The sequence below is a fragment of the Acomys minous genome (assembly GCF_964271855.1).
Source record: "Acomys minous genome assembly, chromosome: 16".
Taxonomy (NCBI): Eukaryota; Metazoa; Chordata; class Mammalia; order Rodentia; family Muridae; genus Acomys; species Acomys minous.
In genome coordinates this window covers 12,297,876-12,315,149 of record NC_140498.1, presented here as the reverse complement: position 1 = coordinate 12,315,149, position 17,274 = coordinate 12,297,876, and the positions used below count along the sequence as shown (strand labels likewise).

At 49.1% G+C, this 17,274-nt stretch overlaps 1 protein-coding gene across 2 annotated transcripts in view; it reads right to left on the bottom strand.

Moving 5' to 3' along the window:
- Nucleotides 1-17,274, bottom strand: part of LOC311586719 (synaptosomal-associated protein 47-like) — a 34,860-nt gene that overhangs the window by 15,370 nt on the left and 2,216 nt on the right. For both annotated transcript variants that reach the window (XM_084762849.1, XM_084762850.1), the window contains exons 2-3: nt 9,414-9,951; nt 4,336-4,826 (exon numbers count right to left, since the gene is read on the bottom strand). In XM_084762849.1, the coding sequence (XP_084618975.1) occupies nt 4,336-4,826; nt 9,414-9,910 (988 nt within the window). In that variant the 5' untranslated portion in view covers nt 9,911-9,951. The remainder of the gene's footprint in view (nt 1-4,335; nt 4,827-9,413; nt 9,952-17,274) is intronic.

Here is a 17,274-nt window from a genome sequence, read left to right as displayed (position 1 = left end):
AAGAAGCCCTGTCCTCCTCAACTCACCTTTGCTCACAGGGTTACATCACAGCAAGAGAAACCCTGACTACGATGGGTGCCTGTATCCTAGGACCCTCAAGGGCTTCCAAGCTCTGTCTTAAAAGACTGTTTGGATCAGGTTGGTCAGACGCCATCATCTGTCCTCTACTGTGCCTTGTGCTGTAGGCTGGGAATGTAGTGAGTGGCTTCAGGCACAAGTGCTGAGAGCGGGTCAGAAGCAGGGCTCTGGGGGTGGCTCCCAGTGCCTGAGGTGGACAGCGCTGCTGGGCACGTGACAACAGCAAGCAGCAAGGACAGAGTGAGCAAAGAAATGGCTGAGACAACACTGTGCATGCTTTGGTTACAGAATGTGAGGAGCCTCATTGCTGACCTCACCCAGACAAAGCATGAAAACACATGGCGTGTCCTCTAGCAGGGAGTGCTCCTCCAGCCTTCTCAGGGCACTGTCAGAACCATGGAGCCCAGGAAGCCACAATCACAGGACCCTGGGGCTCCGGGGACAGAGGAGGCCAGCAGAGGTAAGGTGAGGCAGGAGACTAGGCACCTGGCATGGGTGTTTCCTGCACATTACAGGGAGTCACAGTAACATTAGAAGGTGATGACTGAGCAGATGTGGGGTTGGGGCAGCATAGCACTCTAACGCTAAAATCCAGAGTTCATATGCTGCACACTCCAGACACTCTGACACTGCCTGAGACAAAATCATTGAAGAAAATGTATAAAATCACCCTTGGCCTTTGTGCATCAGACAGGCATGAAGAGCAGTGATTCTCACGTGTAGACTTGTGCTCCATGATTTTATTATTATTCACAAATATTCCATGATCTGAAACTCAGAGCCTGAGGCCCCTGTTACCACGTGACTACAAACAAGAGACCCTGACCTGCACCATCCTCAGACCTTCATCACTGCAAATCTGAAATGACTCTAAGCTCACACGTCTTTAGATGCAGTAATCGAGCTGTGTCTCCCAGAGACAAATGGTTAATCTTCCTGCTCTCCTGGCCTGGGCCCTTGATACAGGCAGCCTCTGGGGTCTGCAGGAAGCATTCACTATAGAGTCTCTGGGGAGCTGCCCTCTGTAAAGTTGAACTCCCAGCAGCAAAAGATTGTCATGCACCAACACTGCCCCCGTGTGGCCGCATGCACACAGCACACCTTCAGAGAAGCTGGGGCCAGGGGCCTCAGCCAAGGCTGCCTTCCACCTACACAGCTTCCCCCCCCCAGTGGTAAGATAGAAGCTAGCTGAGTGCTGCAGCACATGAAGGTGTGGGCAAGGTGCCCACCCACCCACCAAGCTGTGGCAAAGAAAACCACTGAGTTCCCACCTACTTGGAAGCCATCTTCCCCACTAAATCTCAGAACTTGTGAGCTTCCTGCCCAGACCAGCCAGCTGGAAGGCACACCCATGCACTAGAAATGAGGTAGTGCTTTGCACCAAGCACACTCAGACACTTCTGGGAGTCCCAGGAGACATCCAACAGCATGGACTGTCATGGTCCAAGGGCTCCATTCATCCCACATAGTGTCCTGTGATGCCACTTTCCTGTGCCCCTCACAAACGACAGTCCCCAGTAACAGATCCCAGCATGCTTTTGCTAAGACTGTGGATACAAAGTCATCCCCGATGCCAGCGTATATAATAAGGGGGGCTGGCCTGCTGGGATGGGGTACTGATCAGGAGAGGGAACCTGTGGGTCTCCTCTTTACTCTGGGGCCTTTAGCCACCAGCCCAGAAGGGCAGGACCAGCAGAGGCGGAGCACAGGGCTTGCAAGGCCTTGCAGGATGCAATGACATCCTGGACCAGCTGCAGGGCGGCAGATCAACTTTATTCCAAGTGTGAGGGGAGTATGTAGAAAAAGAAAGCAGCCAGGAGGTGCTTTAATAGGTGCACACAGTGTACTTCATTCGCATTAAACAGCAGGGTCCTATGGCCTGTGCAGGGGCACACCACCTAAGTATCATAATGGGGGCATGCTGCAGGAAGCTGTGTCAGGGGCTACTTGTATGATAGGCCAGGGATCTAGCGCAGGGACACCCTCCAAATAAGGACCAGCAGAGAGTAGGAAGCCCCGCTGGGAGACAGGGGTCCTCCACCTTACACTGAACTCAGAGAGCTGTCTGGTCATGGAGCCTGCAACCTTCAGCAGCAGGGCCCTCCAACAGAACCAGGAAGCACATCATTGCCTTCCTAAAGATGATGGTATCTGGACAGCGAAACACGGGCAGCTTGTGCACCAGCCTAGGCCTTCTGGCCCAGGGTCCTCAGCAGAACTCCCATCATACAAGACCCACTGGATGCGTGTCTATCTCTCAGTGAGCCTATGACTTCAGGAGTTATGGAAAACACCTACCCAGTGAAGTCATGAAAACCTCCAGGAATCTCTTTAGAAACTTACCTTACTTGTAGGCCTGTGCCACATCCTCAGTCCTCCCTCTACTTGGATAGCTGCCACCTGTGGTAGTGGACACCTTTAATCCCAGCACTCTGGAGGCAGAGGCAGGCGGATCGCGGTCTACAGCCTGGTCTACGAAGTGAGTCCAGGACAGCCAGGACCACACAGAGAAACCGTGTCTCAAAAAAACAAAAACAAAAACAATAACAAAAAAAAGACATTATAATGTCTCCTACCTAAAGCCCCCATACATACACATACATGGACATATTTACACATACAACATTTCCTTCCTCCACTGGATAGCTGCCATATTCCATGATATTATAATCTCCTCTAACCAAAGCCGGCCCCTCCAAACCCAGCGGGCACGTGTGTACACACATCATTTCCCCCTCACTGATCCTCCCACTGGGACACCTAGCACGTGGCCACCACATCACAAGCCTCCTCCTCAACCTCGTGTGCTGCCACATGCGTCATCTCCTTACTCTGCCTGCACTAGGAGAGATCCCACTCTTGCTTCTCCTCTGCCTGTGCCCACTGGACGCTCTAGTCTTGAGAGCCTCCCTTGAAAGGGCTGAGCATGGCAGTTTCTTCTCACACTGACAGATTTCCTGCTTCACATCACAGCATCTCATCCTTTATACCTTGGTCCTTCCTTTGAGAACCCTAGTCCAGGGAAGTTGAACACAACTGAAGAATGCACGTCCATCACGCTGAAATGTAGCACCCTATGCTGGACCCAGAGCACAGTACCTGAACCTGAAAACTCAGCTCTGTGTCCAAGAATTCAAGGATGCAGACCCCTACAGTGCATACAGGGCTAGTGCCTGGAAAGACCCAAATCCATGCCAAACGACAGTGCTAGGCTGGTGGGGAACAGGTCAGGGTAGATGTGGGTCACACCAGAATCTATCTCACAGTGCCACTCCCTAAATTAGGCTGAGGAGAGGCAAAAAGGCTGAGGACTTGAGGCTTCCTTTGGCTGACTTACCCAAAACCCTTTGCTGCTGTTCAGATATGTTCTGTGTCTCCCAAGGGCTCGTGGGTGTGGGTGCTGACAGTGAGAAGGGGTGCTGTCTTTGAGGGGTAGAGCCTAGGCAGAGTCATCAGCTCACAAGAGACTGTCTTAGGGAGAGCTTATGGGATCCTAGTAAGTTTCTGAGAGAGCTAGGTGTTGTAAAGGAGCAAGCCTGGACCATGAATCTCTTCAGCATCCTGTCTTATCAAGTGCTCTCACCATTGTGCTATCTGCCCTGTGGCCCTCGCCAGAGGCCAAACAAATGGAGCTCTCCGTTTGGACTTTAAAAAAGCTTTCAGAAGGGTGAGCTCCCTAATATCTTCTTTATATAACACCCAGCTTCTCATATTTTATTAAAGCAACACCAAGTGGGCTCATAATACTTTCTGGCTCTCCTAGTCAGTTTTCTATACCACAAGGAACTACCTCAGCCATCAACTTATCAAGAGGAAAGATTTACCCTAAGTCATGGTTCTAGAGGGTTCCAGTCCAAGGTCAAGTAGTCCCTCATGTTTTGGACACCACAGGAACAAAACTGCTCACTGTATCACTAGCATACAGGAAGAGCGGGCAAGCCTCCAATGACCCAAGGCCCTTCCAAGAAAGCTTTTCCTTCTGAAGGCCACATTGTCCCCCAACAGTGCCACCCTGAGAGGAAAGCCTTTGGGAGACATTCAAGAAGCGAGCGCTGGCACTGCCCTACTCTGAAACTCAATTATCTGTCAAGGGCAGGTGTAAGTTGGCAGTCTGGAAGGGCTGAACAAGCCCGTGACTGCCTGCGCGCTGGAGCCAGCAGCTGCTGACTGACGGGCATGTTGAACACAGAGCACAGTGTGCTGAGTGAGGCTCTAATTTTGGAAGTCTGTACACGCTCTGCCCTGCTGGCCGCTCACCTGCATGCCCAAGGGAGCAGCTACTCTCTGCAGGAGAAGCCCCGCCTCTGCTCCTGAGCACTAGGGCGTCTCCCAGGAGCTCAATCTTCTTGCTGAACTGCACTTCTAAAATGGGAATGACCTCCGGCATCTTGGCAGATATCACCCGATAAGCCACGTCTGGCTTCCCGATGAAGCGCTGGCGTATGCTGACCTCATAGGGAGAGTGAACCTTGATGTCATCCACGTCCTCCCTCTCAAACCTGTGCAGGAGCAATAAACTGGAGTCATGGATTTCCAGACCAGAAACCAGGACGGTGAGCTTTCCTGGCTGGGAATGAGACTCTGTTCTCTGAGAAACAACAGCCGGGACTCTGATCACAACCCCATCCTTTCCAAAAGGCTCACACGCGGCCTCAGACACAACTTCCTTGGGCTTTGCTTCTGCCGGCGTCTTCCAAAGCTTATAGCTAAACGGCCACCAGGAAGGAGTCTCCAATTCTGTCAGCAATCTAAAAGAGCAGAGAAAACACAGAAACCAGACACAGTTTTAAGGACTACTGCCTTTGTTTTTCAGAAGACTGCTGTGCTCTTTGTAGACATATTACCACTTGATAGTCGATCTTTCCCAATAAGCACTCATGAACACAAGGAGCAAAGGGTGGACACCTGAGGCTTCGGGTGGGAAGCACACCTGTCTAGAGGGGATCCAGCTAAGCGAAGCCACAGCAAACATGTGCACATGACTCACGGTGTTCTTCCCACACTGTGCCTTGACCGGAGAGTTCTGACTCTGAATCCACCCATGAACTCATCAAATCTCTAGGCATAAGCTGCAAACATGCACAGCCCCACTTCTTAAGCTTCCCGCAAATGAAAACAGAGAGCATTTGTCTTTTCGTGTCTCAGTTACTTTAGTGAGTATCACGACCTCCAGGTTCATCTGTATGGCTACAAATAGCTGCATTTGATTCATGGCTGAACAGCATTTCATTGCATAGATATACCATGTTTTCATTATCCACTTATCTGTGAGGGACACTGACTGCTCTGACTAGATCATTCTTTATTCAGAGACCATTATCACTGTGTCTTGGTGATTCCGAGTGTTCACCACAGCTCTACTCACAACGGCCCAGACATAGAAAGAGCCCCTGAGCCCCTGTGCTCATGCTCGAGTCCAGGAACGGAAATGCAAAGAGCCCGATGCTCCTGCTATGCCCTCTCCCTGACTAAGGGATGTGCCCTCTTAAGTTGTCAGCCATAATGCTCTCAGGAGTTACATCTAGTTAGGTGTGTCTGGTCACATGACTAGAAAGGCAACAGCTCCATCACTATTACACTCCTTTGTCCCTCCACTCTCTGCCCCTGGGTCTCCTTCCTCTTCCAAACCATCCTATTGCCACCTTTCATGGCCACATCCGTCTTCCGCACATGAAAGAACATGCAGTGCATTTCTGTATTTCTGACTCTGGTACTTAGCACAGCACACTGATCCCAGGACCTCTATTTCTCTACCAATGATAAAATTCATCCTTCTTTATTGCTGAGTAATGTTCCACTGTGTGTTTTATATATATCTAACATTTCCTTCACTTGTCCATCTATTAATGGACACTTGGGCCACTTCCTATTTGGTTACTATGAATGATACCATAGCAAACAAGTGGAAACAAACCTGCACATTAGCAGATCATGTACTTCCTTTAGGCACAAGTCCCTCCCTGTCAGTTCTGAAGCTGGAGGCCCCTCTCTGTGAGGAGCATTACTGGTACCATGGTGGGAAAAGAATCAGACATCCTCAGACCACAGAGCACTGCTCTCAGACAGGGCAGATACCCTCTGTCTAGGCTACCATGGAAATAGGCTCTGTGATACCAAGCATACACTGAAAACACAAGAGGCTGGCACCTTGGGGCTTTACACCAAGATGACATCTGTTTTAACATTGAAAGTACAAAAGCTCTGGTTCTGCTGAGGTGTCCTTGAGAGCTGAGCCAGGGGCTGAGGGCAACAGGGCAGGAAAAAGCAGTGGGAGGGGCGTGGCCCCCCCCAGCAGGAGCTGGGTGGAGATAGTGATGGCGATGGCTCTGTCAGGGTGAGCACTGGCAGGAGGGCCACTGAATGGACCTCAGAGAAGAGCCAAGCCCCGAGCCAGCCTCCACTGGGACTGGCCCTGCACCATCAGAACCTCACTCCCCTTGAGTCGTCTGCTGACCTTTCCTAGAGAAGACAGGAGCTTGGCTGTATCCAGTGTGTCCAGATTAAGCCTCATTTCCCCACAGGAACCAAAAGTAAACAACAGAACTCTTAACTTGGCAGACTATGAAATATGCTGAACAATCCCCGAGTTCCCGTAAAGTATGCATCCATGTGCACAGAGCAGACACAGGCGATGGCATGGTCAACCAGAAGAGGAGACGTTATGAAAAACCCCATTCCCGGAACAGAGAGAGTTTACTCTCCACATCCATTTTATCCCAGTTCATCCTGAGGACAAAATTAAGCAGGGGCCAGAGAGAACAGGACACCAGCACTGAACACTGTGGATTCTGCTGTCTCTGCTCCTGGACCACGCCTGCCTCACACTCACTCTTGATGAGAGAGGAGGATGTGTCCACGTGCCTCTCTGAGCACGTCCCTAACCAACTGTGGCCTATGGCAAAGGCCATCGTGCCTAAGAAGCACTGAGAGAGCCTGCACATGCCACCACACAGTGGCTAGGGGACGCTGTGTGCTCTTCACAGTCCCAGCCCATCACCCACAGGGAACACAGGTCCCAGGCCCTGAGGAACACCAGAAACAAAGGATAATTTAAAACCCTCTATTAGCTGCCTTTCTAAAACACACACTTAGGATGAACTTATTTACAGACCACGTTATATTACTACATTGCACTAGGAATTATGTGAGTCTCCTTACAGAACATCTTCCGGTGCTTTGCTCCATAGCCTCTCCTTGGCATATGTAACTGTGGGCACCGCTATTGCTGCGTGTTAACTGTGGTCACTGTTAACACTGCCGACCACAGCACTGAGACCCCTAACACATCTGACAGTCAAAGTGGCTGCTAGTGACTGACATGCGGAGTGAACAGTGCAGATAAGCCAAAGAGCTGCTCCCATCCTAAGAGGCTTGGGCAATCTGGCTACCCCGAGTGGCACTGACGTTACAGGTTATCAAAGACGTCTACTTTTCTACCTAATATTTGCAGAGGAACTCTGTCGGGTAACTGAAACAAGAAAGTACAACTGTGGATAATAGGGCTATAATTGCAAAACCCACAAAGAGTACATTTCCAACTTAATTTCTGAGAAATAAGCACCAAAATTTAAAACAAGTCTGAACATGGTATGCTGAAAAGGGGCACTCCTAAAGATGGGCCTTGGGAAGAGTGGCCAGGGAGTAATGTACATGGACGGCAAGCTGAAATCGCTTCCCTTAGGACAGGGAGAGACAGCCATAAGAGCCTGGAAACTTTCCTATACACTAATGGTGGGAGAAGCTGAAAATCTAGGTGCAGCCACAAAGGCGGTACCAGCAACCGCTAAGGACAGGGGTGGAATGGGTCAGTGACAGGGCATGCTGGCTTGGAGGAAGACACTGCGACCTTGCACCCAGGCTCGGCACGTGAGAGGAGACACTGTTTAGCAGGGGCGGAGTGGGGAGAAGGAGCTGGATCCTTCATTCCAAGGCAAGCAAGGCCTACAGCGCTCACACTACAGGAGGGAGGCAGGGACCCGAGATGAAGTTTTATTGACAATGGGTCCTGGAGTCCTCCTGCACAGACACCCTGGGACAAATGTGTCTGACTAAACACAGAAAATAAAGAAATGCAGAAAAAGGGAAAACTTAGAAGAGACCCGTCAATATAAAAACACACAAACAAACAAACAAACAAACAGGCTAGGCAGTAGTGATGCACACCTATAATCCCAGCAACCAGGGAGGCAGGGACAGATGGATCTCTATGAGCTCAAGGCCAGCCTGGTCTACAAACTGAGTTCCCGGACATCCAGGACACCATAAAACCTTGTTCTGAACAACCAATAAATAGGTAAATAAAAAAATAAAACAACAAGGCACGTGAAATGCTGAGATGAGCACAACAGACAGGAAGCAGAATTGAAGTATGAGTCAATTAAAATCTAACAAATAAAAGCTCAAGAAGTACAGATCAGAATGAAAGCAAAAGGAAGACCGAACACAAGGCCACCCGTAAAGGACACAGGTACACATAAAGCGGGAGCTCCAAAAGGGTCACATTTTTTAAGTGTGATGTGAGAAAAAAGCTGATTCTGAAGGAGAAACTCAGTGAGGGCAATGAAGGGACCACAAACATACTTCAAAGACACACAAAAGAAAACAAAAGCAAAAAGCCTATTTGTCTCCATCAATGTAGATCACCACCAGGAGGGAACACAGGTCACACTCATGACCTGAGAGTTGGGGACAGGACTAATCAGCACACAGGAAGCACAGGCACTAACAGAGCCAGACCCTCCCTCATGCAGCCCATCACAGCATGGACACTCGCCTCCCTCCTCTTTGTGAACCAACAGGATCCAGGTAATGACAGCAGCGGCTCTTTAGGATGAGTCTCACGCTCACTGCTGCAGGATTTTTGATGCCACTGTGAACCCAGAGATTGTAAACTGTAAAACCCTGGGTCTTGTTTGACGTGGATTAAACAGAAAGGAGGGACTCTGAGTTGAAGGGTATTTAAGACAGAGCTTTTGGCCTTTTCCTCTTGGGCTGCCAGCTCAGCTAGCAAGCTTTTGGCCTTGGGCTTTTGCCTTTTGGCTTTTTGGGCTTTGAACTTTTGGTTTCTGGCTTTTGCTTTCAGGATGTGAGCTGAATAGGACGGTCAGCTGGGTGCTTTCTCTGCCTCTCTGAGTTGGCAAGTTTTCACCTCAGCATCTGGCTCCTGAGTCTTTATGGCAAAATCAAACAACTGGGATGTTCTTTCTTTACAGTACAGTGCACATGGCAGGTACACAGCCTTTTCACTAGGTGCTGGGAATGAGCTAACCATGAGGTTGTCCAGAGGACGCTCTGCCTTCCCAGCAGAGGCTGAGCAGACCCTGGCGTTTGCCCACCTGTCGGCCACATCTAGATCTGACTCCATCTTCTCCAGGCCCCTCATCACGCTGTCCAGCTGCTCGCCCTGGTGGTGAAGGACCTTCGCTGTGTCTTCCATGCGTCTCTGGGAAGTAGCCATCAGTCCCACCAGCTCCTGCCCCCTGCTCATGGGGGAGGTTGTGTTGGCAGCAGTGCCTGGCTGGGACAGCAGCAGCTCCCTCCAGAAGTGCTCGATGATGTTGAAGACCACATTGCGACTGGGCCGCAGTGAGCTGAACCAGTGCTTGGCCTGGCCCTTCTCCAGGATGGTGATGGCACTGAAGAGAAAGAGAGAAGCCTCCTTCCTGATCTCAGTGATGCTGGAGAGGGGCAGGCCGACAAGGACCTCTTCAGTTCTGTCTGCACTGAACTTCAGTGAGTGAGGTGTCAATGTCAGTTTCCCGGGAACCCATCGCTTCTCAACGTCCAGGTGGTAGGAGCAAGGCCAGGAGTGGACACGCACATCACTGCTCATCTGCCCCTAGGGAGCTGGGCTACAGAGGCCGTAGTATCCGTCTGTGAGCAAAAGGAAACAGTGAGTGGGCAGAGGATGCTGATGGATCAGTTTCTTTTAGATTACAGACAGTAGGAGGGTGGCCGAGACAGAGGTAGAGCCTCAAGGGAGTTCCGGGCCCTGCCCAGCAATTAAAGGGCAGAGAAGGCTGAGATCAGAACCAAACACTGTGCTTGTGCCTTCACCCCCAACATGAGATCCTCCAGTCCTATGCCCACTGCGCAAACCATGAGGAGCAGTGCTGTAGACGAGGCCACGGCCTCTTCCCATGCACATGCACGTGGCTGGGATGTCCCTCTCGCTGTCTAGCTATACAAGGTCCTCCTACAGACCTCCTAAGAGTTGTCTTGGAATTCACTCTGTGTGTGTCCAACTGCTTATAGAAAAGCAGGCTAATCAGAGAAACCCTGTCTCAAAAAACAAAACAAAACAAAAATAAATCTACTTAAAAAAGAAAATGTTACAAAAATTACTTGGTTAACAAACTGGAAAAGCTAAAGGAAATGCACAAATTTTTAGACAAATGCAATCTGACCAAAAAGAATAAAAAGAAACAAACATACCAGTAATAAAAAATAAAAAAGAAATAAGATGGAAGTTAAAAGTCTCCCATAAACATAGCAGGCTCCAGGCCACCCATATATATAATTAGAAAACTATATAATTAGAAAAAAAAATCAAAGGCATGATGACGTTTTTCCCTTAATTTCACAAAGCATTTAGAGAATAAATGATTCAATTCTCAAAATTTAAGAAACATTAAAAAAGAAAGAATATTGCTAAATTTTTTTTATGAGGTCGAGGACTACCAAGCCCATTCAAAGATACAACAACAAAAGAAAACTTTCAACTAAATACAGTGAAAAACAGCCGGTGCACAGACACACACCTGCAATCCCAGGACATGGAAGTTGAGGGAGAAGGGTTTTCAGCCTAGTATACATAGAAAGAACTCATTTCAAACAGTAACAAAAACACCTAAGAGTAATAATTTTAATTTTTAAAAAAAGTATGCATGGCCAATAAATGTATAATAGTGTCCATCACCTTTAGCTACCAAGTAAATGGAAATCAAGCGAGGTTGGCAGCAACCACACCTGTAATCCAGGCACTTAGGAGGTGGCAGCCCAAGACCAAAAGCTCAGGATCATCCTTTGCTACATGGTTTGAGACCTTCCTGGGGAGGGGAGAGAAGGGAAGGGAAGGGGGCGGAAGGAAAGGAGAAAAGATGCAAATAAAACTGCACTAAGAATCATCTCATTACAGTCAAAATGACCGTAATCAGGAAAGAAAATACATGTTATGAATGCATGAAGCAGAACCAGGAAGTTCAGTGTTTTATTCTGTATGCAACTGTTATTGTTGTTTTTGTTGTTTGAGACAGGGTTTCTCTGTGTAGCCCTGGCTGTCCTGGACTCACTCTGTAGACCAGGCTGGCCTCGAACTCACAGCGATCCACCTGCCTCTGCCTCCCAAGTGCTGGGATTAAAGGTGTGCACACCTACCACCTGGCAACAATGCATACAAAATTTAAAAAGATTAATAGCCTTCAGAACTAGAGGGAAGACTCAATGGCTCTTCCAGAGACCTTGGGTTCAATTCCCAGCACCCTCATGACAGATCAGCGGGCTATACCTCCAGTCCGAGGGCATCTGACAGCCTCTCTGGCCGTCTTGGGCAATACTTGCATACCCTCTTGCAGGAAAACATTCAAACTCATAGAACAAATAACTCTTAAATAAAGATTAATATCCAAAATATACAATGATTCTACAAACACCAAAAATGAAATTAACAAGAGCTAAAATGTGAATGAATGTTTTCACAAATTACACAAATGACCAGGAAAGAGAACTCTTGCCCACTGGCTGCACCACCCCAGGGAGAATGGCTAGCAAGAGCCTAAAGAGCCTTTAGGAAGGAACATCCTTGAGAAGCAGGGCACAGAGGTCAGGAGCAGAGCCCTGCCAAGCCCACGTGAGGCTTGGGTTCAATCCCTAGTGTCTGCGGTGGAGGGCCGAGGAGAGCGAGTGCTGTCGAGCAAGAAGAACCGGCAACCCTGCACACACTGCTGGCAGTGCTAGCTAGTAAGGCCTTCCTGAGGACCGCACAACTGAACATAAAAGTGCTATATGAACAGCTATCCCGTGAGGGGTACTGTCAACAAATTTCACTACAACAGATTCCATCAAAACGGAAGGCAAGCAGGCAAAAGAAAGTCAAGGGGACAGCAGGCTGAGGAAAATGTAAAAGCACACAGCTAGGAACAAAGAGAATGGCCTTCCATGAAGGCAGGTCCTTCCCAGAGTTCCCTCTGTAGCCACTAAGGCAAATGAAGTAAGCAAGTGTCCTTAGTTTGAATGGTGGATAGAAGAGAGATGTAAGCGTTGGTTCTGTCCTTCCAGCATGTGCATCCTCGGGGAATTAACTCAGGTCGTCAGACTTAGCACTAAGCATGTTTATCTGTTGAGCCATCTCACTGGCCCATTTTAGCTTATTTTTGGTCTCTATTGTGAAGGTGGGCTAAGCATAAAGAGAAAAGTGGTAACAATGGCAAAGGCAGCAGCAGCAGGAAGGGAAGTAGGGAGTACCATCAAAGGACTGTGCTGGGGAGCAGAGGTGGCAAAAATGACAAAGACTGTGAGCAGCTGAAGGCTTTGGTCACTGGAAGAGGTGCAGGAGCTGCCAAGCCTTAGCAGCCAGGGATTCCAAATTGCAGGATGGAAAGTTGTGATGCTGGCCTCCCAAAGGCAAGCAAGGGTCCCAACACTCTATGCCTTAGACCGAGATGACAAACTGCTGTTGGAGCAGAGCATCCCAGGACCTGAGGCCTATTCAAGACCTGACCATGAGCAGCAGAGGCCACAGGCTACAAGAGCTGCCAAGTACAGGGCCCACTGGTAAAGCTCAGAGCAGCAAGCCTTCAACTTGAATATGCAGAGCCACAAGCCTGCCTTCTAATAGGGCAACAGACCCCTCTTCCCAGAGCTTGGAACTAAACCTCTCTGATGTGCCCTGTAGTGCAGCCCTCTCGATCCTGGGCTCTCCAGGCTCAGGACTAGAAGGACTTCTTCTCCCTCGTCACAATTTCTGGCTAGCTGATGACAAGGACACAGTATGACACATCTTGTTTGTTTGACTGAGGCTTTTGGAGGACGAGAAACTACATTCCATTCAAGGTTCTGACACAGCAGCTTCCTTGTAAGAAACATTCTTAGGTTTCTGTTCAGCTGGGACACAGTGGACATGGCAGAGGCCCATCCCACATGGGAGTCCTATTGATGGCAGCCTTCATCAAACACGCTTAGTAGACCAAGTGATATGGAAGCTCATCCATTGGGGATGTGAGGAGTCTGCTACTGTGACTCGAATCCACCTTTCCTAGGGTTTCTAGGTCACTGGTTCTCAGCCTGTGGGTCAACATGCCCTTGGTCACATAACCAATATCCTGTATATCAGATATTTATATTAGGATTCACAGCAGTAGCAAAGTCACAGTTATGGAATAATAAGAGAAATAGCAGACACAATTGTGATGGGTGCATCGTAACAGAGGAACTGTATTAAAGGGTCAGAGTATGGGGAAGGTTGAGGACACTGCTCAAGGGAATCCACACCTAAAACGCACTCCCTGGCTTTAGCTTTTAGCACCTAGTTAGAAGCAGAGTTAGAAACCAGCAGACATAACAGGGAGGAGAAGTCAAGGACGAAAGGAAACTTATGTGTGTCACTCTTAATATACACAAGGAAAAATATTTGTGTCACACTTAATATACAGAAGGAAACATATTTGTGTTAAACTAAATGTAAACAAGAAACTTATGTGTGTCATGCTTAATATATACAAGGAAACTTATTTGTGCAACACTTAATATACACAAAATGGAAGTGCTAGGTAAAAACAAAATGGGGACTGAATTCTCTAATAACTTAGCTGAGGTTCCTCACAAACACACCTTAGGGTTTTACTCCACCACAGCCTCAAGAGCAGACCCACATCTCCCAGTACATGTCTATGGCTCTCAAAGTCAGACACCAGCTCCCATACCAGCAAATCTCAGCTCCAGCAGCTCCAGGACCTGAAGGGTGGGCATTCTTAAAGACAGCCGCCTGACTAGCTATGAGAACTCTGTCATCATCACAGGTAGAAGAAGATACGGAGAACTTATTTTTAAAAAGGATCCAAGTTGCAGAACATCCAGGTCCTAGGCAGAGTCCGAGCCAGGCCTCCTAGCAACGAACCTGTCCTTGCCCACACCAAGGGGAACCCCCACATTAAAAATTAAACACCTCTCACTTATACCTCTGGAGAGCTCCATGAGAAACAGCCAGGAAGTTTACAGCCTGATGTCACTGGAAAAGTGAGGGGGATTTTCTCAGCTGCAGGAGACACTTCCTTCCATACAGAAGGCTGCTTTGTCTTTCTGAGGGAGGGCGTCAGCAGGACAGTCTGCGTTAGGAGCCCCTCCCTGGCACACCAGGGCCACACCAGGGGCAGTGTCTTCTACTTGGATAAACCACAGTGGGTCATAAGCAACAAGTTCCTGAACTCTAGCCAGTGATGAGCCTTCCACCATAACGCCAGGAGACACAGGGAGCAGGTACTGATCCTTCCATGACTCAAAAGACCCACCTATACCCCAGTAAGACTAATGTCACAGGCTAGAGCAGCTCCAAGCCACGCATGTGACCTCTGAACCATTGAAAGTCATAGGTGGGGCTGGAGCATGGGCTCAGCTGTCTAAGAACACTGGACCCAGGGGACTCAGGTTGTGTTCTCAGCACCCATATCATGGCTCACAGCTGTCTAGAACTCCTGTGTTAGTGGATGTGATTGATGCCCTCTAGAGGCCAACAGGGGCACTGCACTCATGAATTGTACAAACATGCAGGAAAACACACATACACAAAGCAATATCTTTAAAAGGTCTTGTCTTGTACCTCTCAGAATTAGGGGAACCCTCAGCCCAGCCATATTTCTAAGGTGAGAGTTACAGGCAGGGAGTCACACAGAGCACTACTCAACTCTGAGGACAGCTGTGTCTTGTCCTCCTGGGCAGAAGGGGCTTCCCATGACTCAGCTACAACCTGACCTGCTCAAGGGACAATAGTTTGTTCAATGCCTGGATCCATTTAAGGAAAAACCCAACCTCAGTTTCTCCAATAGTACTGTCACATGCAAATGCATTTGTGTATGTGGACACTAGCTAGGTGTCTCTGGTCCACTTACACTGCAACCTTATCTACTGGAAGACAGTCAGTTCCTAAGACGCCTTCACTTCAGATGCCAACCTCAAGCCCAGGCTACACATGACCCATGGCCCAGAGGTCAGGGTTCACCACCTTCTCAGACTGGATTCATTTGCTTAACCAGCTAACAGAACTCAGGGAAACACCTATGTTTACAATTTGATTATAAAGGGTTTTTCAGGGCTGGAGAGATGGCTCAGAGGTTTAGACATTTCAGACATCATATATGAGGAAACAGGGTAACATATGACTGCATTGTGACTCCACAAAAACTTTGTGTCATCAGTCACCTGCTCCACAAGGTTGTTCTCTGAGCAGAGCTCTGGAGGTACTCCATGAATGGGCAGTGAAACTGTCCCCAGGTTCCCCAGAAAGTCCCCATGCCTAGCAGCCAGCAGCAGCGGGAGAAGCTGCCATGTTCCGGCAGCTGCTCCTCCAGCTCCACCACAGCTTTACGACTTGGGAAAAGTTACCTCACCTCCTGGACCTCTGTTTACCCGCTGGTGAAATAACTAACAGACCTCAGATCAAAACCAGCTCTAACTCACTCTACGATACAAAGAGAACAGGACAGAAAACCAAAAGCTGAGGGCAGGAACAGCAAGCACTGTCACCATGACACCACAGACGGTAAGTACAAGAAGTGTGCCCGTGTCTGACAAATTCAAAGAGAAACATGTGGCCACATCTGATCCCCCACAGATTTCCAGGATGTCTTTTACAGAAAGCCAAAATAAACAGATATTAAGCGGAAGGACAGAAAGGAGAAAACTGCTCCCGCCCATGCAGCAGCAGCTGCCCGTGCAGGGTTAGACCCCATGGCCTGCCCACTTGCCCAGACGGACACTGTTCCCACTGAGTCCTAAGGAGGGGCTCATGCTCCTTGAAGCCAGGTCCTTCACAGGGACTCCACCCACCCCATCCTCAGCATCACTGACTTCACTCTTCTTTGCACCAGGCCCTCGCACGTGGTGTCAGGGCCATGTGGTGATGCTTCAGGCCTAGGAGCTGTAGGTCTTTGTCACTGTCACTAACAACCACAGATAACTCAACCAGGGTGAGTGAACTTCATCTACAAAATTCTGTCAACTGGGCAAAGGTTACAGTTTGTAGCCAATCCCATTAACTTTGTCAACAAGTACATGGGAGGCTCGGGTTCTGGGAGAGTGGGAAAGAACACTGCAAAACAAATCATAAGCAGCAGACCCTTCCACATAATCAGTGCAAATCCCAGCCACGCCCACTCCAATGCCTCATTCTGTGGCTCCTGCCTTCCCATCCCTCTCACAAGGCTCCTCGCTGTCCTGACCTGAACTGCTTCTCCACCTTTAACCATCTACTTACAAGCTCCTTTACCCTTCCCAAATGCTGGCCACCACAGCTCTCTGGAGAGCTACCCGAAGCCAACTCAACCTGTGCACCAAGGTGGTCTTCCCAGAAGCGAGCCTTGTGCTCCCCATAGACACACAGTGCATACACAGAAAATGAGCCTTACTGATGCTTGGCTTCTGAGTTCTCTGTGCGGTGTCTGCCTCTGTCAGGCTGTAACTGGCTTGCACTAGGACAGGTAATAGAGTAGTAGCCCCGAGGGGACCCTGCAAGTGACAGGCACAATTGCTTTGGGAAGGCATGGTAGACACCCCTGGGTCTACGTCATTCACATAAATGACGTTCTCAGGGAATAGGCCCATGTCACTGACTGTGACTCCTAACACACTGGGGAGTGTGGCTCCCCAGTAACATAATGGCTCTCTTTCAGCATTTCCATCACGCATGTGCCCTTGAGAACAACTCAACAGCAAGTAAACAGCCTCCTTTTAGTTAATTTCCAAGGTAACACAACACGTGACGCTGCACACCTTCCACTACAGGGCTGAGAAGGGAACAGTGGGGCAGTGTGTGCGAGCGGGGGCGGCAGGACTGGCTTTTTCCAGCACCTGCCCTGCTCTGGAGCTGACCCTCTTTCCACTCCCTCACAAGTTCCCATCCCCTCCCTGGGAGGCGCAGCCATGCTGTCTGAGGGGGTTTCACCAAACACCACAGCTAGCTGCAGGGCAGGCTCTAGAGAGAAGTGA